The sequence below is a fragment of the Aythya marila genome (genome assembly GCF_965140915.1).
Source record: "Aythya marila genome assembly, chromosome: 5".
Classification (NCBI taxonomy): Eukaryota; Metazoa; Chordata; class Aves; order Anseriformes; family Anatidae; genus Aythya; species Aythya marila.
In genome coordinates, this window is record NC_139046.1 from 18,612,206 (window position 1) to 18,636,556 (window position 24,351).

Sequence of the window (24,351 nt, forward strand, 5' to 3'; positions counted from 1 at the left end):
TAGGGGAGGAAAAGGTTCTTCACCCAGAGGGTGGTTGGGCACTGGGACAGGCTCCCCAGGGCAGTGGTCACAGCACCGAGCCTGCCATTGTTCAAAAAGCATTTGGACAACGCTCTCAGACACATGGTCTGATTTTGGAGTGGTCCTGTGCAGACCCAGAAGCTGGACTCGAGGATTTTCATGGGTCCCTTTCCAACTTCGGATATCCTATGATTCTGTGATTCAAATGTTGGTGTCAGTAGCTTCCACTGCTGCAGGTGAAGTAGCACTAGAATTGCAAAGCAAGATTAGACAGTGTGCAGAGTTCAGTTTTAGAAACATTAAACAATTTTAAGTATCTGAAACAATGATGCCCTTTAGAGAACCCGGTTTGCAACTCACAGCTGCCCTGTACTTGGAGAGAGAGAACTGCAACAAAAGTTGATTCAATACCAAGATTTCCCTTCTGTTCCTGAGCTCGGCAAACACTTGCTTTAGCACTAGATTACCCTTTCCTGTCCTAAATTGCCAAACTGATCACTCATTTTACTTTTGGACTCTTCTCAAAGTACTGATGTATGCTTAAATAAATGTGTTTTCCACTAGTGTTTCTATCCTCTGTCCACATTTTGGAGTGTTTCCCATGAAAACTAAGGTTGGGAACATGAAAGCAGAATATTACTAATAATGCACAGTAACTTGCATTTGCATTTTTTAACCTTTTACTAGACTACTAAAAATTTAATATGCATGTAAGGTGACAAAACAGACCATAAGAGAAGAAAGGCTTTTCCATTTACATATACATAAAGGTATCAGCCCTTTAGCAATATTGTCATAAAAGTCAATAAAGTCAGCAATATTGAAGGACAATACATGATTCTTTTTCTGTAACATACTAGACCTTGAAAATAGTTGAAATTCATTTGGGATTCACACATGTCTGGGTAATTTTAGGTGCTCATGGATGATGTCTAAATTTATAAGAACAGGTGCTTTAAATTAAATGCAGTAAAACAATGGCTATTATTGATATCCATACATTAATCATTAGAGAAAGCCAAGGTCAAAACATCAGTCCAATGGTATTAGTATGAAAACATGATAGCTCATTCTTTCAGTTAGTATTTTATTACCATATATGAAGTAAGTCATTATCTGTAGATGGATATTTTTTTTCCCTCCAGAAAATATTACTGAAAAGTAATTAATTTCTTCTACCTTTCCTTTCCCACCCCCCCATCCTTAAAAGCAGTACAGACATAATTTGAAGTCTAATTTCAACTTTGTACTGAGAATAAAAATGGATTGCTGAAGGAAATAAGAGTTTGCCAATATTGTATATCCCACTTTATGATTGAGCAATGGCTCTAATAAGCATTGTGTTTGAAGTTTATATAACCAAATTCTCATCAAAGTTTGGCTAGCAAAATGTTTTTTTTTTTTTTTTATTTTTTTAAGTAAACGTTATATCTATGAAGTTTTTAACAGTAATACATCAAGTCCTATAGATGACACACTATGAACTTTAACTCCAAAAATCAAGTACAAATGTAAATTAAATACAACACTGGAACTGCTTAATTTCTTCTTAACCCCCCCCCCTTTTTTTTTTTTTTTTTTTTTACTGCAAATGCATGGCTTTGTTTCATCTGTTATTTTATTCAAAAAGACCAATATAAACTCTACCAAAAATTTACTCCAGTCTTCATTATCTTTTTTTTTTTTTTTTTTTCTTTTTGGCTTGGAAACATGCTGGAAAAAAATTAAAATGCATGAAAAACCCAAGCTAGATAATAATCATAAAGTACCACTGCAGCACCCTCTACTGGTTATTACTGCTGATAAAATGACCTCAGAAAATTTAAAAGTAATTCCAGGTATAGTATCCAAGTCATTTGCAACGTAGTCACTATTTTCCAAATAAAATTTAAATAAAATTGTCCTGAAAAAGCCAGCCATAGTGGTCTAGCACTTGGAAACACAAGAAAAAATTCTCTCAAATAGCTAACAGCTTTTACAAGAGTAATATGTAATTTTTCAGTCAAAAGTTTAAACGAAGCAGCCAATAATCACACCTTGAAGAAGGAAGAACAGTAATTCAAATGTTTAATGAACATCCACCTTGCAAATAGAAACAAAAAAAAATGTAAAAGGACAAAAATATATCAACACTTTAAACACATGAAAACATCTTCAAATTCAATATTTTACAGAGTTACAAAAAACAGTGTCAGCCTACAGAGTGGATTGCTTAGAAATGGTAGGTGCTTCAACACCATAAATTCAATCAGGGTTATATCAGTTCCAACAGCTCAACCTACATAATATATAAACTATATACAAAATCAATCTGGACTGCACCAATGATATTGCAGACATCTCCTAAATTTAAATAGCTCAGTCTCCTCACTAAAATTCTAACTCATTACAACCTCAGACAATGTACCAAAATGAAGAGAGAGACTGTACTGGACGAAGACCTGCACACAGAGCATCAGAACAAACTTTGCGTTGTAAGGGCTCACACAGATTGAACCTGGTGACTCCGAGTCTGTTGCATCCTGAAGTCCATGGTCAAGCACAGAGATCTGTAGTCTTCATGACAGAAGTCTTTCCAGCTTTGGCCAATTGTCCAATTATTACAGATTATTTGGTTAATCGGAAGCAAGACTATCATTCTGTGTTTTGGGAAGGGTTCCGGGAAACCGATAAAGATCAAAATCAATGTAATATAGTTAGAATGTTATGCAGTAGAGAAGTAATGCTAATGAAAGGAAATTCCAGTCATGTTAATTTAGAAAATAATCATTATTGTTTCACACGAGCTCTGTAAATCAATCCAGAATAAAATTAACAAGCTATGTCAGAAGAATATTCATACTAGGAAAGACTATAAAAGGAGGCCAAGGCCACTGGTGATTAGAAGAAAAGGCAGACTGGATTAATAGAAGAGTTAAGAAACTTTTCCTCGTCCTCTTCAGAGACTTCTCCATTTATAGTTTGGTACAAAAGAAAAGCTTGTGGTCTACACTGAGCATCCTCGATATCAAGCAGGTACTAAACAAGATTCCTAGAGAGCCGAGAAGCCAACAGCATTCCCATTCTGGTGAGAGAGACCTTGAATTCTTATGAGGCTAAAGTAAAAGATTGTCCAGTTTGACTTCTTCAGTCCTACACTTGGATCTAGTGAATCATCTGGGATCCTGGAGCAGATTTTGATGGATCAAGCTCACCATTCTCCGCAGATAGTGGTAACCAACTGGTACATTGGACAGAACAGCAGAAATTTCCTCATGTCTGGAAAAAGAGAAAATTACCATGTGTTAGAGGGCATACAGACCATTTAATATCCCACCCCTACCTTTAAATTTCAGTTACGTGGAGTGGTTCTTTCTGTTCAACTCACCCAATATTTCCTATTTGTTTTTGGACAGTAAAAGGCAGTGAAGTAGCTGGGTAGTTGGAAGATAAAGACAGAGTCACCTCAAACTTTGCAAAAGCTGTGGAACTGGAGAACAAAAGCTTCACGCTGTGTGAGAAATAGAAACAAAAAATATCAACAGAAAACGCACAAATATACTGCCATCTCCTTTGAATTCAGTTGCAGAAAGGAAAACAAATTGCAATAAGCTCAAAAATTCCTAAAGAAGTCTGAAATAGACTAGCAGTGGCTTCATGAATAAGGTTAAAAGAACCTTTCCATACTAACACTATCAGCATTCTGCCACTGAATTAGAAAACAAAACCCCCAAAGTAGTTATACACATGTAATTCACAGATTCTTTCAAAATTACAGGAGAGTACAGAGCAATAGTCAAAAATCTGTTTTCTAATTAACATAAAACATTTCTAGCTAGCTAAAGTTTTCTGAGCTTTTAAGCAGGACCATAATTCTAAATTTGTTTCAGGAATCCAACCCAGTTTAAATCAGGTCAAATTTCCATCTAGAACAGAACTTCTAGAATAGAATTGTCATAGAATTTCTATCTATGACAATATCCAGGAAGGCCAGAACTGAATCTTTTTGCCAATAAGGGTAAGACCATCACCAAGTACACAAGGCCCAGGGAACAGACGCTCTGGGATAGCATAAAACAGGACAAACATAAAAAATGGTCATTCCAAGGTATATCTACCACAGTAAATCCGAGAATAGGTTGCATTTGCATCTGTTTTCTTGACCTAAATAATTGCAGCTTTTAAGGGACTTTTGGCACGTAGTAGAACACTTGTTTTGCAAAGAGTACTACAAACTTTAATGTACGTTTAATGTACGTTTAATGTACGTTTAATGTACGTAAACAGCTTAAAGGCAGGCAGACAAAAATCAATTGGGTGGGAAGTAGTGTGAGAAAATGAAAGCTAAAGAAAATAAACTTTAGTTTAAGTGCATTCATCTTTCAAAGGCTGTTTCTGCTTGGCTGAAGCGAATCAAAGACTAAGCACTAAGCTACACAGGTAAACTCTTGGCTCTGTCTCCTTTGCATCACTACACTCTGGTCCAAAGTTTTAAGTGAGAGAGTCAAGTCAAAGAGGAAATCAGCAAGCAAGGAGAGAGTAGAAGATAGTAAGGAAGTTAGCTGAATCCCAGAGGAGCTTTGTTTCCAGCCTTTTGGATATTATAGTTCAATTATACTAAAAAAAAGGTTAGATTGTTAATAAGGAGTTGCATAAAATAACATCTTAAAGAAAACCAAATTATCTTGATGATTATCTTTCTGATTGTCTAGAGGCCCTCTGTAAGACTTGTGTAAGCTCCACTTGAGGTTACTCACTTTGTGTCATTGATATCTGTCTTCAGAAGATTAAATTTTCCACCCCATCTCTCCAGAAATTCTATCTCCTCTCCTAAGATCCTGCAGCGACTCACCACCAAAGAGACATCATGAAGCACCTACACATGAGATCAGAAGAAAAATTACATTGGAACTGAGACTGGTAAATTATGTGATACTTGAAAATGCAGTTTTATACTAGAAAATTAAAAGAAAAATGCAGCTTAACTGCTATCTCAGTTTGGATGTAAAAATTAAACTGTACATACATAAAAACAAACATAGGTTCTTTGCCCTAAGTTTCTCCCCTTGGCTTTGTCAACAGGATTACACAGATATGTGGGAACACCAAACTGGACTTGGTGATTATTTAAACTGTTAATTCTTTTGGAAGCAGAATGGCATTCAGCTCAATTCTCTGATTTCTACTAGCAGGAGAAAAGGATTTTAAGAAATCACTAAGGCAGCAAACTAGGAAGAAACCACAGCTTTTAGGTCTCTTGCCTTCTGGGACAGGCACTTCCCATCTCATCACAGAATATTTATTCATGAAGCTGATTTTGATTTGCATTAATGAAGTATTCATCAATATGCTTTTGTTCCCAGTATCAACCCTATTCTCTGTGAGAAAAAAAGATTTAATATTTTTCAAGAGTCACATAGGCTTTTCTGGCACATTACCTGAGGCAAATATTGCAGTGTGGGACACTTTTCTTGCCAGCAGCCCTGACTTTCAATAAACTGGAAGACGAGTCTATGGACTAAACATGAGAAGAGTGGAGCTTTTTCCTCTGTTAAAAACAAAAAATAAAAAAACACATTGCAAGAAATCTCCTCAAAGCCACGTAGTAGTACATCAGCAGCTAAAACACAAATTTATAACGTGTCCTCCCAGTAAGAGATAACGAGGGCAGCTACTTTCAAGCTACTCAAAATCTTACCATCCAAGAGAGATTCAAAGCTCAGGCTAACTATCTTTCTGGAAGGATTTTCACCAAAAACATCACCATCTGAGAAGAAAAGGAAAAAAAAGTAAGAAAACAGAAAACAAGCAAACAGTATCAGTTATTTCCATGCTTAGTTCTGCAGTTGCAGCTCTTCCTCTTCAGAAACAGACATTCATTACACATATTTACAATTTTTGTATAGAAAGCACTGATAAACATATTCAAAGCCATCATTTATCAGCTCTCTCTGCTTACTAGCAGCCCATGAGCACTATGGTTTATTTTCTATTTCTTTTTAGTAGATATTCACTAATGTAGAACCTTTGGGTTTCTATCATGCAACTATTTAACCTTTCAAATTCATAAGCCATAAACCTACCCATTTTGCCACTTACCTATTGGGGGTCCAAATACGACTGTAAGTACAATTGAATCATAAAGAAAATTAAAGACTGCCTGTTGTTCAGTCCATTCACTAATCTCCCACTCAGGGAAGCTAAAAGAAACAGAAAAACAAAACAAAACAAAACAAAAACACAACTAAGTATCAACCAACCAACCAAAACAATTATCTGAAGGACAAAGATCAGAGCATCAAGTGCACTTGTAGCTATGTTAGAATAGACCAAATAAATTTTCATTTGTCAACAGAGCGTAAGAATCTTTTGGGAACCCAAGCATAATACTATTCATTTCACATAAATGTTAATTCTGGGATGGGAGGGGAGTTGGATGCAGAAAGACTGTATGCAAAGTATCACTACAAAGTTGTTAATAGAACAGTTCCTCACACACTGAAGTTCACCAATGCTTTTTTGCTTATCCTAGATTGTGAAGAGGGGGGCATCCAAAGATCTTCCAAATAAAATAAAAAGGAAAAACAACAAATCCCAAAACATTTATATAGAAATGTGAGTCCCCAGAATGAACCGATACAAAAAGATAAAACCTGAAATTCCCTTCCTTACTTGTATCTCTCCAGGAGTTCCTCACAGCTTTTTTCTTTTTCCTGTAGATGTTTCAGCTGAACAAACATTTGCTCGTTCTCAGTCTCCAGATCTGACAGTTCTCTGCAAAGATAAAGCAAAACATCTGATGTAGCACACCGGTGAAAAATCACAAAAATCTCTAGAACCCGAGTGTGTACATTTTTAAGCTCCTTTAAGCTTTTTGACATCTTACCTTTCAAGTTCCTCTTCTTGAGCTTTGAGGCTTGCCAATTCTAAGAGAAAGGAGGAAAAAAAGCTGTAAGAGAAAAGAGCAGCAAAGACAGCCCTAACTCACTGTGCAGTCATCTTCCTTAACAACATGAAAGATCTCAACAGCTCTTACTTCTACCTGGATACTGATGTTGCCAACAAAAGCTAGTAGTTACAGAACAGTTGAAGTGCGGGGTATGATAGCCAGTACACATCCTTCCAGTCATATTTTTCCAAGTTCTAAATCCCACTTATCCATGAGAAGAACAAATCCTTTTCATTCTTTAACACTTATGTTATTAGCTATATCCAATGTGGGAAAGAAAGCGGTAATTTTTGCACTGATATCAACTAATACAGCAAGGATGGGAACAGTTTTACCCCCTCCAAAACTAAAAAAAAACACAAATGACCAAAAACCACAAACAAAACAAAACTAACACTAATGAACAAAAAACACCACAAAAAAACTGCAGTTAGTTCAGCTGGTACCATTACCTTCCTCTAGTTTTTTTGATTCAGAGTCCTCTTCTGCCATTTCCTCACTGCAGTCTGTCTCACAATCTTCCCATTCAGAATCTGTGGGAAACAAGGATCAGAAGGTCTCTGCAGAATTCCCAGATTCAGTATTTAGAAGTCATTTACATGTATCTCTGAGTCCTAGACATTTTATTATTACCCTCAAGTAGTAACAGATAAAGAATAAAGCTCCTTTTATTGCATTGTTTCAAAGCTATTACCATGCACTTTAATTTCTACTGAAGGCATTGAGAAGCAGGAAGAAAAATAAATGAAAAACAAAAAATAAATATCCTCATCACTAAATTGGAGAGACATGGATTTGACAGATAAGACTACACAGTGTGTAAGGAATTGGCTGGATGATTGCACTCAGAGAGTTGAGGTCAATGACTCAATGTCTAGATGGAGATCAGTGCCGAGTGGTGTTCCTCAGGGGCCAGGACTGGGACTGGCATTGTTTAACATCTTTGTCAGTGACACAAACAGTGGGATGGAGCACTCCCTCAGCAAGTTTGCCGATGACACCAAGCTGTGTGGTGCAGTTGACATGCTTGAAGGAAGAGATGCCATCCTGAGAGACCTGGACAGGCCTGAGAGGTGGGGCTGTGTGATCCTCATGGGGTTCAACAAGTGCGACATCCTGCAGCTGGGCCAGGGCAATCCCAAATCCAAACACAGGCTGGGTGGAGAATGGATTGAGAGTAGCCCTGAGGAGAAGGACCTGGCGGTGTTGGTTGGTGAGAAACTCAACACAAGCAATCAGTGTGTGCCTGCAGCCCTGAAAGCCAACTGTGTCCTGGGCTACACCAAAAGAAGCGTGGCTAGTAGGATGAGGGAGGGGATTGTCCCCTTCTGCTCTGCTCTTGTGACACCCCACCTGCTGGACTGTGTTCAGCTCTGGGGCCACCAGCACAAGAAGGACATGAAAGTATTAGAATGATTCCAGAGGAGGGCCACAGAGATGAACACGGAGTTGAAGCACCTCTCCGACATAGAGGGTTTGGGAGTGTTGAGGTTATTCAGCCTGGAGAAGAGAAGCCTCTGAGAAGACCTCTCAACAACCTTACAGTACCTAAAGGGCTACAGGAAAACTGGAAAGGGACTCTCTGTCAGGGAGTGTAGTGATAGGACAAAGAGTAATGGCTTTAAACTAAAAAATGGTAGATTTAGACTAAATATAAGGAAGACATTCTTCACTCTGAGGGTGGTGAGGCACTGCAAGAGGCTGCCCAGAGAAGCTGTGGATGCCCCATCCCTGGAGGTGTTCAAGGCCAGGCTGGATGGGGCTTTGAGCAACCTGGTCTCGTGGGAGGTATCCCTGTCCATGGCAGGGTGTGGAACCGATCATCTTTAAGGCCCTTTCCAACCCAAACTGTTCTATTGTTCTATGAAGACACACAGTTATCGTTACGTGGCAATCCCAAGTACTGACTGCAGCTTGTTTGAACACAGCTGAACAAGTTTTAAACCATCCAGGCATGACACTGAAAATGGTACGGTCCTGGAGTACAAAGCTTAGGCTTGCCTATCTGCGGGATCACTAGCAGGTTCTGTGTGCTGCCAGCAGCTGTGCTGTCATCACTTTCAGATTTAGCCAGCTTGGCTACAATTATAATTCTGTATTTCAATGCAGAAATGCTCCCAGACTTCATTTGATGTGCGAGTTATTCCCACAAAATGAGTTTGCAGACACAAACAAAGGCGTTCAGACCTAACGGATATTTGTAATATGGGACTTTTAAAATTCCAAGCAAGCACCAGACACAGAATCTTGATGCATTTACATAGCAGCTCTACAGAAAAACACAGGGACTGGACAAGAAATCAGCAAATCAGTCACTGGTTTGCAAACACATACCTGCTTCCAGTTCAGCCAGACAGCTTTCTGCCTCCTTGAGCAATTCATCCACATTTGCTATTCTTGACTGTAGCTTTTCATATTGTTCCTAAAACGGGAAAATTGTACTCTGTTGCAATGTGTTCTTACACAAGTCAATGAAATTTTTAAAGAGGCTGAACGCCTTCTGGGACCACCATGTGGATCTTTGCTTGCTAATAAACTAGTTAAAGTAGCTGACACAACCTGTCATTAGAATGAAGAGGCAGACTAACAGACAGTAAGACAGTTGCCATAGGTAAGGAAATACCAGATACTTAACAACGTTCCTAATCACTTTCTTTTTTTGAAGGGATGAGATGAGATGTAACTAAATAAATTTCTAGAGCTTTTAACTTATACATAGGTAGAAGGTTCCTGTAATTCAACTAGAAGCAAAGTCACTGTCCCAATGTGTTTTATATTTGCTTATAAATAAAAGGAAAACAAGTTCAATACGGAGGAGTCTTATACAAGGTGGTTAGGGTCCTACATTTGATGGTCACAGCTTATGCCAGTCTAAGCACAGATAAAATATAGAAGTTCCTCTGCTAAACCTAAACCTCTGCAGCCTTGCGGCACATTACCTGTGCACTCTGCAGTAATTTGCTGTATAATGCCTCTTTCTCATTGTGAGCCAAGATTTTACTTTCTTTGATGAAATAGGATTTCATTTTGTTCAGTTCTGCTCCAAAGCTCTTCAGCTGCAATGAATAGAAAATACAGAAGGGAAAGTGAATGGGAATGCGAAACAAAAGATTTCAATCAACTCTTTCTCTCTTCTCTGCTCTCCCTCCCTGCAATATCCCATTTCTCTAGCTGCAGTATTACATGATAGTTTCAAAGGAAATTGAATTTAAGACTGGACAATCCAAGTTAATTCAAGGCTACTACTAAAGTAATGGTTTTCTTAGCAAAGATCCAACACAATCTGTATTCCAAGAGTGAGCAGCATAGAAAGCAGTATCATCAGATTTTAACAGCTCCAATAACTTAAGGAGATGCTTCTGCTAAAAAACAGCAGCTTCATTCAGATGTCTCATTCTAATTGTTTAAGACTTATTCAGAACACTTGCCCCCTTACTAAGGGGCTAACTTAAGGAGGCTAACCAAAATGTTAACAGAAGTCCATGCAGTGCCCAAACTGCAAGAAATAAAAAAAGCCACCAGTTTTAATAGAATATAGCTACAGATTACAGAACCACAGAATCATTTAGGTTGGAAAAGACATCTAAGATCAAGTCCAACTGTTAATCTAGCACTGTCAAGACCACTAAACCATGTCCCCAGTCTTTTAACAGCTCCCGGAATGGTGACTCAACTACTTTATAAATGACTATGAGAATTGTGTAGTTCAAGGTTTCCTCTGACAGTTGTCAATCCAGAAGACTGAGAGGAACTTACAAAAAGCATTTTTGTAGTGTTTTCAATCCATTTCCACTAGGTGGTATCATTGTAATGCCGCTATGTAGACGTTTCCTTAATAACCTTTCAAATCTGTTATTTTTCACTAATGATTCTGGTGCTTTTATTGCTTCTAAGTATAGTTTTCCTGAATCCGGCTAATATCCTAGCCTCAGTGATAAACTGTAATAGAAATCTAATTACGAACTATGAACAATACTGTCTTCCAAATTTTTTACTTTTTATTTTGTTTGACTAGTCCTTTATTCTTGGCATTAAAAGTGAGGAAAACAATCCCTTGATCTACCTTTTTAATTCTGTTTGGGACGCTCTTATAATGCTTCTGTTTTTTAAAATTCAAATGTCTTTGGGGTGCTTTTTGAGCCCATTATCATTAGCATCCTCCTTTAAATACCCTCTGGCCTCATCATCTTTCTTTTGGCACATGACACCACCGTTGTACTCCAAATTCTGTATGCAGTTTTATTTTTGTGTAACGTTTTCTGCTTATTATGTCTCACACTATTACCCATACCTTTCCAAACTAAATAAACATTTAAGTTAATGGACAATTCTGTACCACCAGTGAAGCTAGAGCTTCAGCAGTAAGAGCACTTTGTTTTTTCGCTTCCAAAATTGCACTGTTTGCTTGGGCTTCTTTAAAGTTTCTCTTCTTTAACTAACCTGAATTATCAACAGCAAGTTTTTCTGTTTCACAGTAACATGTTCCTCTAAAGTACTATAATCATCTTTGCATTCAACCCTTCTGGCATATAAGAAATTCTTTATTCCAGTTCTCATAGTAGACTTTCATTCAGAAAATATTCTACCTTGTATCTTCTACCTACCTACTATTACTCAGTGACCATTATGGTTCTTATTTTATTTAAATGTGCAAATTCCTCATAAATTTGAATGCATAAATTACTCCTTCATTACATTATTTTGTTATGCAATATTACCTCTTCATCAGAACAGGTTCTCATTACTTCCCACAAACTCTTATTCACGTTCACCAGTGGTTGATCCTGGACGCTTATATACTGTTTTAATCTGAAATACAGGAAAAAAAAAAAAAAAAAAAAGAAAGAATTGAAAGAAAGGCTCGTTGTAACTGCATCAAGCGTATAAAGAAGTACATTGGTATTTATACACTATATTCACTTTTTCTAATTAAGGTATGGAAATGTAAACATTTTCATTTATTTGGGTATTACATCTTGGAGAGGTCCTCTAAAGCCTTCACTACACAGGGGCTATGTTTTTTTACACTCTGGAACATAATGCAAAGTTCACTTTCTATTGTTTTTTTGTAGAGAACAGGTCTGAACAGGAGATGGAGAGTTACACAGCTAAAGAAATGGGAAATGGTGCTAACGGGGCTGCGAAAAATCTTACTACTGATTTTGAATTTTACCATAAAACCTGATTTAACACAAATTGTAAACGGCATCATGTATCAGACCAGAAGTGACCTTCAGGTTAAGGAAATAAGTTATGGTAACTGTATTTCAATTAACAGTAAACACTGGAAAATTGGAACAAACAACAGATCATAACCTATTATGATTTTGCTTCCTATGTTTGATTATTTTGAGTACAACTCAAAACCTTTTACTTTAATTCTTCTGATGTGCAACTGAAACACTCTATTAGTACCAGAGGAAAAACAAGCTTTATCTCCATAACCACAGCTCCTCCCCATGAGTTTGCCCTATACCGTATAAACCTGTAATAAACTTGCTACCTACATTAAGTAAGTTTATTCCCATTTTTCTGTTTTTCCCATTTGTAATTAATAACTTTCTTAAGGACATTCTGCATGCAAATGGAGCTGAAAAATAGAATTACTAATATAACCTGTGATTGAAAAAAGAGAAATAAAAGACTTACTCATCTATCATCTGAGAAAGGACCTGGCAATCTTCTTCATAAATACGCAGCTTGGGGCGATAAACATATTGACTGAGAATCAGGTCTTCTGGAGTTGGTGGTGCACTGACAGCACACTGGAAGAGAACAGAGAGAAAAATGATGAGGAAAAAGAAAAAAAGATGCATGCTTTTTAAAAACAGCAACTTTCTATCAATTCATGTACAGAAACCACCAAAAAGGCCTGAATCGTTCTTTTTGCAGAACAGGAAAAAAAAAAACGGAGGTAGCTTGACGTACTTTAACGATTTTTTCCTCCCCATTCTGGACCTGTCCAATTACTTCTGTGAAAAGGTAATCCTATAACCTTAGTAGCTCATTTCACTTTTATGCTCCCTGTTTCCTCACTTTCGAGAACAGACTTCCTTTTGGGAAAAAAGGAGCTCTCATCACTAGAGCTCGAAAACCTAAACTGGAAGAGGTTATACTACTTTTAGACAGAAAACTGAAAAAATGTGTGTACATTACCCAGATAATTATAGTGCTCCAGAGTAAAACAAGATTCTGAATCAAGCGTAGTTATCTTAAATTCACAATTTTTAGTAAGCCTTTAGTCACATCCAATAAATAAGATGGGGATATTCCAAAAATTACTTATATATGAAGCACATAAATAACAGGTTAATTCAATCCCTTCAGAGAATGCTTTTAGTCTTTGTGATTGTTTTATTTTTTATGTTTGTTTTTATCAGCGGTCAGATGCTAATGAGTCGTACCAAAGTTCTGTAAGATGCATGAATATTTAGAGACAGCTCAGTACAAATAAATTTGCAAATCGGAAGTGTAAACTAAATTGTAGCTAAGAATAGTATCTTAAATAAAACTTCAAGAGATTTAACATTCATAAAGGAAACAATTCAATCAATACAAATTATGTTAATATAGTTTTCATTCTTTTTATCAGCTTTCATTCTTTTACCATATCAGAATTAAAAAGAACTTTAAAATGGACACTTTTTACTTCCTCTTGCATAGGCAACTCAGAAATCTCAGTCAGTCAGCAAAGAAGGAATGAATAAAGGCAGAACACCACAGCAGGGTGCCTTATTTCCAAGAAGGTATCCAAATTTCTAATGTGAATGTTCTGCTGACTTACGTACCCTGACAACGTAACATCTTACAACTGTAAGACTGGGTTATACCGGAGCTAGCTTTCTAAGAACTAAACCTGAATTACTAGAATGAATTTCACAAGTAAAGAATTTTCACAAATATACCACTTAGCATGCAAAGAGTACATTCTTGAATATATCTTTTCATACACAACAACTGTTAGGAATTTTTAATATGTCACTGTGATGGAAACTACTTCACGTTACCAAAAGAGGTATCACAGAACCCATTTAGAAGAAGGAAGAATGAATGTCATTAGAACTTATTTAACATCGAACAGACTACTGAAAAGTTCTCCAGCATGCTAGAAAAAGTACTGGCATAGAAGAACCTGCCAAACCTACTTCTAAGTTATACAGACACTGCTAATGCTTTACACTTTGCATGATGGCTTTTCCATTGCCCCTGGCACATCATTTGCCATGCCAGCAGAAACTGCTGTAAGCAACAATAAATGGAACTGTTTGAGCTGATTCCCCATATCCTCTATTAAATAAACACAATAAAAAAAAATAAAAACAAACTTTCTCTACTCATAAAACTCAAAAGCTTTCCATGTCAATAGAGAAAACTAAGCAGCTCATTCACACTACTTTATTAGATAATCTTTTTAAGAAATGGCAGTTACTCATGAAATCCAGACAGGTGACAGACTATTTCCAGCATTTAATTGGAAAATCAGTTGGCTACACAAAGGTGTACACACAAGCAACCCTGATACACCATTCTTAAGAGAGCTTATATAAAAATCAGGTATCTTTACTGAAACACAAAACTGACATAATAACAGTAAAATGTAAAAATCAAGTTGATAGAAAATGTGTAAGCTATTACAATACTGTAATGGGACAAGTTTCCTAGTTTACTTTTAAGTTAGGGGAAATAAAGGGAACATCTTCCAGTTATTTCTGAAAGTAAAGAGTTAGAAGTCAGATATTTATACTTGGAACACTTTACAACTGGCAGTACACACTTACATTTTGCAGTGCTTATCCAAAACTAAGGTCTGAACATAAGAAACTGACTTCAGTATCTTGCTTACCAATTTGCACATCAAAGCTGACTGTCCCTGTAAATTTCTCTACTGCATTACTGGAAGTGGCTCTATACAAGGAAAGCAACAACTAGACTATGTAAGAAGGAATCTACCTTTGCACTGGAGCCACTGGAAGAAATACTGGAAAGTAGATACACTAAAATTCAGCACGTTTTTTTTTTTTCAGTTTGGACAGTTTTTCCCAGTGCTTTCTCCCCCCCTCCCCCAGACGTAAATGACAGAACTAAATTCCAGGCATTGAGTAAACCCAGGCTGAATAAAGGGATTGGTGCAATTGTAATTGACTGAAGCAATCCACATGTTAAATGAACAAAACCATAGCATAGCAAAACACAAATCAGGTATCTCAGAACATTATAGCTAAAGGTAAAATATTTTTTGCAGACTCCTCAATGTACCTTCAAACATTATGGAACAGAACCACTAGGGAAAAAACAAACAAAAAAGCCCACACTCCAAAACTCAAACTCCTCCCCACCAAACCCAAACAAATTTTATTTTGCTTTTGCTAGTCATGTGCTGCTATACTAGCTTTGAGGTTTTCTCTTCACAGGGCTTTAAGAAGAACAACCTGAAGATCAACTTCATATATCAAAATTTGCAGAACATGAGAAGTGTGGATGGAGAAGTGTGGATGGGTTAAAGACAGACTCAAGATGAGCTTACAGAAAAAAATTCTACTTTAAGAATTATGTTGCCAGAGGTGGATTAATGAAAGGCATTCCTCGTCCTAAAACTGCCTCGTGAAAAATCTCAGTCTTCTCTTAATTGTGACACCTTGCCTTGTTTTCAGAGAGGCTGCACAGTACAATTACTTCTTTGTTTGGTATCAGGTTACTACTAATACATGGTGCTTGTCTGTATGCATGCGTGCAAAATATTTGTTCCCATATCAGCAAGAATTCAAAAGAAGTCTTCTCTCCATTGAGGATGAGGATACTGAAAAAAGGTTCAGGCAGAACAGACTTAAGGGTGAGAAATAAGGAGAACAGGTATGTCATGGTGCAGCAGCTTAGAAAAGAATAGAAGAGGCGGCAGCAGGAGGGCAGAGCAGCATTTTGGGATTCTGACTTTAGTGGATAATGGACGTAGTAAGAAGATAAAGTGAAGTTAGATACAGCTTCTAATTCTTGCTTTCAAACATTTTGCTCTTTTAGCAAGCTCAAAAACCAAGGATCAGAATCTTTATCCAAGAACAGATGATCCTCAATACACAGTATTTTGTCAAGAGATAGAAATCTATTCTACTTTTCAGTACTGAGGGAAAAAAAAAAGCATCCGTTATCAGAGGTAAACAAGCAAAGACAGAATTGAAAACATGGCATGTCTAACTTCCTAAGGTGGAATTGACTTCTGCCTTGACTCATTTAAAGACCTTCAATACAGACCACTTAGCTGTTAAAAAAACAATGACAAACCACAAGTATAATTCAAAGCCTCTTGCATATCAGGAGGACAGATACTCACACTGGCTGGAAGATGGCTCTGTCGGGGCTTCTGAATTGGAATATGGACTTGAAGAAGTGTAAAAAACTCTCCAACTGTGATAACACCACTCTGAAATTTCTGCAAAGTTAGGAAAAACATACACTTAAGTACATTCTTCAAGTGAGAACGCTTATTAGTATATATGCACACAAGTATTTTTCCTGTTAGGAAAAGAAATTAACATCTCTCAGCTATATGCATACCTCCCATAAATTATCTTCACAGAGGCTGTCTGTGAGAAGCTGAGACTCCATCTGACTGCATCGCTGAACTAGAGAAAAATAAGAAAAGGACATTGGTGAGGTTAAAAATATTATTACAGAAATATGAATCTTAGTTCATTAGCTCCAAAAGTAAAGCCATTTTAATATACAGTTTGACCTTTATGTGTGTATCTGGTGCTGAATGAAGTTAATGAAGAAAAAACTACTTTAGGCAAATCCTAAGGAATAGATTAGAAATTTAATGTAAAATAAAATTCATGTTAGAGTGGTAATGAAAAGACAGAATTCACTTTTCTATAGGAGGAAAGCCACATGTATCATACTAAAAAGTAATAAATCTGAGAAACAGACTCCAGCCAGTTCAGAGGGAAACACTGGTAGGCAGAGACCAAATGGCATCTGAGCTGCCAGCAAATTTCTAGGTAAAACCACAGCTTTCAAGTGCCAAGCTAAGAAGGCCTAGTTTCTCACTCAAAGGAGAATCCAACTTCCACTGGACAAAACATATATATTCATGGTTGCAAGGGGCAAAGTTGGAATTGGGTTTGTAAACATAGGCAAAATATCACTTACCAGATGACTGGCAGATTTCTGCCTCATTGGTAGGTACCAGCTAATCGGCAAGAGCTAATAAACTAAGATTTACTCTGTGCTAGGGGACCTAAACCGCCTCTTCAGCCCAACCTGCCCATTAAAACAAAGGTGTACTTAAATTCTACTGCTTTTCCTCCTCATCTCAGTATTGCTTGAATGGCTTGGCCTCATAGCCAGAACGTAAAATCACGTCAGCTGGCTGGGTAGGAAGCTGTACCAAAAGCACTCAAGGCTTTTCAGAAATTAAATATGTATTATGGGTAGGGCTCATCCTTGATTAAGCAAAAAGAATAGAAAAGTTTGAGGCAATTGCTACAAAGGAAGTCTTACTTGTTAATTCTGTGTCAGCCTTAACAGAATCTAGAGAGCTGCTGCTGTTGGCATGAGTACAGTCCAGGTTTTTAGCTGATAGATTTGGAGGATCTTCACCTTCACGAACATCTACTTGGCTTTGAGATAGAGCGCCAGAAGTAACCTAGTATCAGCAAGTTAAAAAAAAAAAAAAAAGGAAAAGAAAAGCTATATGAAACAACGTAAGAATAACTCAATCAATTGCTTATGTAGCTGTTTCTTGACATTCAAAATTTATTTTCGGTATCTGCACATTTTATAGCTAATTAGCATAAAAAAACAGCATATACTTAAGCCATTTCCTACCATGGCATATAGGAAGTGATGTTACAAAATCTGTCATTCATTTCTCAAAGCAGCAGCCACCACAGCACACTCTTGCAGCTTTAGGAATTTGAAAGTTTGTATTGATAATGTATAAACTAATTTTAAGGTCAGATTAGCGCTCCATATTTGCACAGATCTTCTTGAGCCCATGGCAATTTGTGCTGCCCATAAGACAGCTAATTTAAAATAAACATTTATTTTCTAAGTAATTGCTTTCAGCCTTAATCTATCACTATACCTAAGCAACAACTAGCACATGGTTTAGTGCAGACAACTAAGAATACTTATTCGAGAAAGGCTTAATAGGATAATGTGGAGAGAACTGACATATCCCTTACTCTGTCATCGATCTGGGAAGTTGCACACATCAATTGTTTTAGTTTGATAAAACAGTGAGAGAAATTCTTGGGAAAATAGAACAAAATGACTACAAACTGGCGATAAAGAGAATTTGCATCTCAGTATCTAAAAAGCACTGTCAGTGCACTTACACGCTGTCAATGAGTGATCAGGCTCACCTGCAAGTCAAGGGAGGTCCCACCAACCAAGCTTTCTTCTGCCTTGAGCTTCTTTAGACTTTGAAGATCCTCCTCATCTTGTTCCAAAGCTCTTTTTGTGCTCTTGCAAGAAGCTTTTGTTTCTTCATGTTTAACCTGTTCATTTGTTTCTTCACGTTTAACCTGTTCATTGTGGGAGATGTTTCTCTTGTTTATCTCATTGCAACCATCTTCCACAGATCCAAAGCTTACAGAGTCATTCGAATCCATTGCTTCTTGGCATATGGGAAGAAATTCTTCTGCTATAAACTGAGAAGGGCTGAAGTTCTGCCTACTAGATTTGGTGTAATCTGGTGCTTCACTGGTGTTTACGTTTACTTCTGAAACCAGTGCTTCTACTTTCTCTGAAGATTTTGCATTTACGTCTTGCATGTTAGAAACAGAAGGATTTCTTCTGCTTGGTAGTTTAGGTTGGAAGATACCTAGAGGGACATTTACTCCTTGATATTTGTCCTTAAGTGCCATACCTAAATTCGTACCTACAGGAGCTGCTCCAGATTCAAGACATGCATTCTCCTGCTCCTTGGGATAAAATAAATTATCTTGTTCATTTATGGTATTTTTTCCTAACCTCAAGGTATCCTCTGGTTGAGTTGGTAACTTATGCAGCTGGTCAGAAACAGTGGTTTCAGGAACAGAGACAACTATAGATTTCCTTCTAATATTTTCCAGTTTTGAACAAACATTTAAAATACCTGATAATTTAGGTACAAGAGTAGGATCTACTGGATCTCTTGGACTGTCACTGACCAAAGGTTGCTTAGTTTGTTCAGATTCTATTTGGAAGTCTGTTGGAAGTACTTCCCCTTCAGCTGACAGCCTCTCGTTTTCTTTTGATTCACTGTCAGAAACAGGAACTGCTCCATCCTTGGCTAAAACTGCATCTAGATCTTCATGCCTAGATGAATTATCTTTCAATACTTGGTTTGTCTGACTACTAAGTCCATCTGGAGGACTCTTCAAAGAATCCAATTGCTGAACAGGAAGGGAAACACGGGATACCACATCTCCAGTTTCTTCACTGCACTCCAAGGGGGCATTACTTGGAAATTTGAAAGGCACTCTCTTTAATTTCAGTTTTCCTGGCTGTACAAGATCCTGCTGACTGTTTACAGGAACTGAATTATCCGTGGCAAGGTCAAGATCCTGTGGTGCCCGGACATGCGGAGTGTCTTCTGGAAGTGCGATAGAATAAACGGAATCTGGTATTGCACCACTGTGAACTTTGGCAGCTCCCTTCTCAGTAGGAAATGCTGAGGTTGATGAAGAAGGAGTGGTGAGGTTATCATTAGATTTTTTAAGATACTCACCATTCAGATCTTTTACTTGCAGAGAATCTACTTCATCTCTGCAAGCAGACAACGATGCACTATGCAAGCCTGGTTGTCGAGTGCTTTTATGTGACACTTGCTGGTTCTCAAATCCTTCCATATTGTTATTAACAGCAACAGTATGAGATACGGTTATTTCCATATCATCTTGTTTGTGTGGAAACACAGTGGTCTGATCAGCAGGAACTGCAGAAACGGCTGGAACTAACCCTCTGTCCCACACATCACCTCTTAACACGGCTGTATGAGTTTTAGTGATTTCCATATCCTCAGCCGAAGTAAAAACGACTGTTTTGTTACCTGAAAGAGCCTCCTGTCCAACCTGCTTAGCTGGGTTTACTCTGTCCTCACACAGGACTCTTTCAGTACTTTCATCATCAGGGAGATAGCTGGTCATTTCCATATCAGCCTTGTCATTTGTAAAAATAATTGTGGAACATAGAGGAACGGATCGATTGGGTTGCCTAGCCTGCAGAGAATTTGCTTCCAAAGTTACGTTATGGGTTTTAGTGATTTCCATATCATCCACAGGAAGCACAGTAGCATCACTGTTTGAAGGAGCATCCTGTCCAACCTCTTTATTCAAGTTCAAGTTATCATCATGTAAAAGTTTTACTGTAATTTTATCAGCAGGGCAAGACATAGTAATGTCCACGTAACTCTGGTTACTTGTGAACTTAACAGCTTTAACAGGCTGAGCTGAAGACAGAGAATGAAGCCTGACCTCTTTTTGGGAGACAATTTCATGGCCTATTGCAGCCGTATGGCTCTCTGTGATCTCCATGTCATTATCCTCATTACTCTGTGAAAATAAAACAGTCTTTTCCCCTGTTGTTCCCTTGGAGCTTTTCCTTTCAGTCCTATTAGCTCTGCTAAGCATCCCTCCAGCTGTAGCCTTTTCCACAGATTTATCAATTGCAACAGTATCAAATCTACTTATTTCCATGTCATTATTGTCTGTAAAAACACAAGTTTTATCCCCAGAAACAAAGGGTATGGCATTGCTTGAACTTTTAGGCAGCAAAATTATTTTGTTTTCTCCTGAAACCGTATGACTTCTTGTGATGTCCATATCAGCATCTTCCGAAAATATGGTAGTTTTCTCATCTACAAAATGCTTTAAACCAGTCACAGTTAACATTTTCTTACCAGATACCAAGGAGTATGTATTGCACCCAGGCTGCTCCTGACTGTTTATTGTCATCATGACCTCTCTTTTTAAAGATAATGTTTTATTTTCATCTTCAACAACATGTACTGGTGCTGCTTTTCTTCCTGGTAATATCATATGGATGTTTTGATCAGGAAAAATTGCTGCACAGCTTTCAGCCAAGTCCATGTTTTCACCAGAGGGAAATAAAACAGACTTTTCTGAAAAGGAAGGCAACTTGGAACTTCTCTTCTGTTGTTCAGATGTATTAGTTAGTAACTTCTCTTCAATACCCGAGTGCAGGCCATCGACTGACAGAGGATTTTTCAAATCCTCTTGTGAAGAAACTGTTTTGCTGATCAGGAAATCTCTCTCAGACTCTTCTCGAGTTGACAATGCATTGTTTACTACCTTCATAGTATGAGTTTTCACTTGCCTGTCAGAGTTCTGGCAATCTGCATTTACACCTAGTACTTTTGCAGGTTGTACATTTCTTGTATTTCCGGAGGGAGTGGTTTCATTACTAGAAATGAACATACCATTTGCAGATAAAGGAGTAACAGTTTGTTTATCCAAGCTCCTTTTGAAATCCCTATATTCTATTGCTGCAGTCTGACCTGCAGTGGGATCTACACCAGAATTATTGGAAAACTGGGAGATCCGTTTTTGCAGCTGCTTGGATATCACATTATTTTGATTATGAGTATTCTCATATCCTTGTACTGTATTAATAGGAGCAACTTCAAAAGCAACAGAATGAGCTTTGGTTACATCCATGTTTTGATCATCTGAAAACACGTCTGTTTTGTCATTTGTGCAGGAAACTGAAGCATTCTGAAGGTTTTTTTTCAAAGGCTGAGTTATATCGACTTCTTGACTTTGCAAAGACGTGAATGCACTGTTGGTGGCAGCAGGATTTTCTGCGATTTCTGTCTTTTGCTCTTGTAATGAACACACGCTCTTCGCACAGGAAATCAGACCACTTGCCTGAAAGTTTGATTTTTTAACCTTCTTATTGACTATTATCACCTCAACATCATCAGTATTCATTTCCATAGGCTGTTTTCTTTTCATATTCACATCAAAACCAATTGCCTCAAGATTTTCCTTGTCCCTGTCCAAAGAACTTGCCACAGCACTGACATTTTTGTTGTGGTTCTCACCTGGAATTCTTTTACCATGCATTTGTTTTGCTTCTGCAGTTATCCCAATGCTTTGATCATCAATGATAACAGTCTGGCATTTAGTTATTTCCATTTTTTCCTGCTCACTTAAATTGGGAGATGTGGACACTCTGTTACCAAGAAAATGTGGTTTGCAGGTGACAGAAATGGACACTCCAGGAGGAAATTCATTTTCAACATTCTTTCCATCAGCTTTGTCAATACAAGTTTTACTCAATGCCATACCTTTTCCTGAAAACACCTTACAGGTACCAGTGGACACTGAATTTCTACACGAATCAAAACCAACATCCACTGAAGCAGTCCCGTGATCTTGGGTCACTCTTTCAGCTCTCCCATCTGAGCCTGAAAGGTGTTCAAGTGCATTAGTTTTATGTAACTTAGAAGCTCGGTTATCTAAAGATGATAGACTTTCTGTATCATCATCAAGTGCTGGATGTCTGCTTTCTACTGGCAAAGAGTTTGTATTAACTGTTTTCTCAAAAGTTTTATGACATGAACTGCTCATTCCTTTGGCACTTTCATTATAGATTACATATGTGTAATTCCCAGTAAGTTCCATGTCACCACATTTCGAAAAAACTGTTTCATCACCTCGGAAGACAGTCTCAGAAGAAACAGATCCCGGGATAGCAGACAAAGTCCTGGTCTCTTGCTTAAAAGTTTGCGGCGCTGTAGTATCTACAGTGTCTTCAACATTTACTGTTTTTTTGTTTGTACAAAGTTGAGGATCCTGCTTTACAATTAATTGCTGATGAGATGCTCTCTTTACTACAGAATAATTATCTGTCTCCATGGATGGGAAATCCTTTTTGAAGTTTAGACTTTGATTTCCAACACTGGCAAAAGGAAAAGACATTTTTGCAGTGTGACTAGTTGTCATATCCATTCCATCATCTGCAAATGCCTCAGTAACGTCTGGACACGGTAATTGCTCTGGTGGAGCCCCACAAATACCAGAACGCATATTTTTAATATCAGATGCTTGGCATTTTGTCACTTCCATTCCATCATCTTGCTCTCTAAAGATTTTTGTTACATTGATGGTGGCCAGTGGTTCATGGAAATAATCAGATTCCACTGATGATCGTGCCATGTTTTCTGAGACTTGTGAAGAGACACAAAAAAGGTTTTCTTTTTCAGGTCCTTCAATAGGATTGAGTGCTTTTTCATTTGACTTCAAGCGTATCAAAAATTCATTGAAATTAATTTTTTTTACCGCAGTAGCATCTTCCTTCTGTTCAAAAGATGGGCACAGACGGTTTGTAGGATCAACGGAGAAATGAAATTCTTTACTCATTTCTGCCTTTCCACTGTTAGAGTTTAACCCAGCCAGAAATGATGTGATATCTATTTTCTCAGTTTTGTCAGTTTCATTGTTTTTCAGGTTACGTGCAATCACTGCAGTGTGACTAGCTGTCATTTCCATTTCATTTTCATCTGAAAAGATGAGTGTTGTGTCATGCCTATTTGTTCTTTGAGTGGCGTTGTCCACATCATGGCACTGAAAAAAGACAAGAAGTGACAGTTACTGACACTTGTAACAAATGACACAGTGGTTTACTTTATTCAAAACAAAAGTCAACTAATACAGTCTAAAGGTTAGAGCTCTATCTTTACAGCTTTTTGGGGAGGAAAAAAAACATTTCAGTCCTTCTCAACAAGTAGTAACATATTAAAGGAAAGGCCAATTTAACTGTTACAAATTCTTACAGCCTACATTCTGTGTTTGTAATATCTTTATGTATTTAAATAGAATTTTGAAAGAATGTTGCTCAGATTTCTATTGGACAAAAACTTCACATCTTCACATGTGAAATTCTTGTAGACACGGAACAATCACCGAGACTTATGAATCAATATTTTCTATGTGGCGTTTCTATCTTTCCCCACCCACTCACTGCAAAATCCCTGCCCAGCTTATCATGTACATTCCCCAAAACAGCAGTGCCAAGCTGGAATTTTTAAAAGAGTCTTCCACCCTGACTAAGAAGATTCTAGTCTCTTTAATAGAAAGGATTTAGAGTTTTAAAGCTGTGGATAAAAACTGGCCAGTATCAAGATATAATACTGTACTTTATCAAACATAATAAATACACTGATTAAGAACAACTTTGTGTTTACCTTAAATTAAGTACATTGTTATATATGCATTATTATTTTATAAATGCAAGAAATAAAATACACTAGAAAAAGCAAGAATCATATACATTACTTAAACCAAGGAGAGAGAGGGTTTCAGTATGACCTTTATAGGATCATGGCACACATCTTTTAATCCACACTAGATTTTAACCTTTACTTTTTCACAAGAGCTAAGACATTCTTTAAACCATAT

At 37.4% G+C, this 24,351-nt stretch overlaps 1 protein-coding gene across 5 annotated transcripts in view; it reads right to left on the minus strand.

Moving 5' to 3' along the window:
* Positions 1–2,077: 2,077 nt before the first annotated feature.
* The window catches only part of KNL1 (kinetochore scaffold 1), a 31,088-nt gene continuing 8,814 nt past the window's right edge, over positions 2,078–24,351 (minus strand). For 3 of the 5 annotated variants that reach the window (XM_082762322.1, XM_082762320.1, XM_082762321.1), the window contains exons 10-26: positions 18,310–23,517; positions 17,444–17,588; positions 16,499–16,566; positions 16,275–16,373; positions 12,599–12,714; positions 11,668–11,758; positions 9,889–10,005; positions 9,284–9,371; positions 7,402–7,482; positions 6,887–6,926; positions 6,673–6,774; positions 6,100–6,200; positions 5,699–5,767; positions 5,439–5,548; positions 4,758–4,876; positions 3,389–3,511; positions 2,078–3,279 (exon numbers count right to left, since the gene is read on the minus strand). In XM_082762322.1, coding sequence (XP_082618448.1) covers positions 3,174–3,279; positions 3,389–3,511; positions 4,758–4,876; positions 5,439–5,548; positions 5,699–5,767; positions 6,100–6,200; positions 6,673–6,774; positions 6,887–6,926; positions 7,402–7,482; positions 9,284–9,371; positions 9,889–10,005; positions 11,668–11,758; positions 12,599–12,714; positions 16,275–16,373; positions 16,499–16,566; positions 17,444–17,588; positions 18,310–23,517 — 6,783 coding nt within the window. In that variant the 3' untranslated portion in view covers positions 2,078–3,173. The remainder of the gene's footprint in view (positions 3,280–3,388; positions 3,512–4,757; positions 4,877–5,438; positions 5,549–5,698; positions 5,768–6,099; positions 6,201–6,672; positions 6,775–6,886; positions 6,927–7,401; positions 7,483–9,283; positions 9,372–9,888; positions 10,006–11,667; positions 11,759–12,598; positions 12,715–16,274; positions 16,374–16,498; positions 16,567–17,443; positions 17,589–18,309; positions 23,518–24,351) is intronic. The other 2 variants (XM_082762324.1, XM_082762323.1) reach the window with 2 other exon arrangements.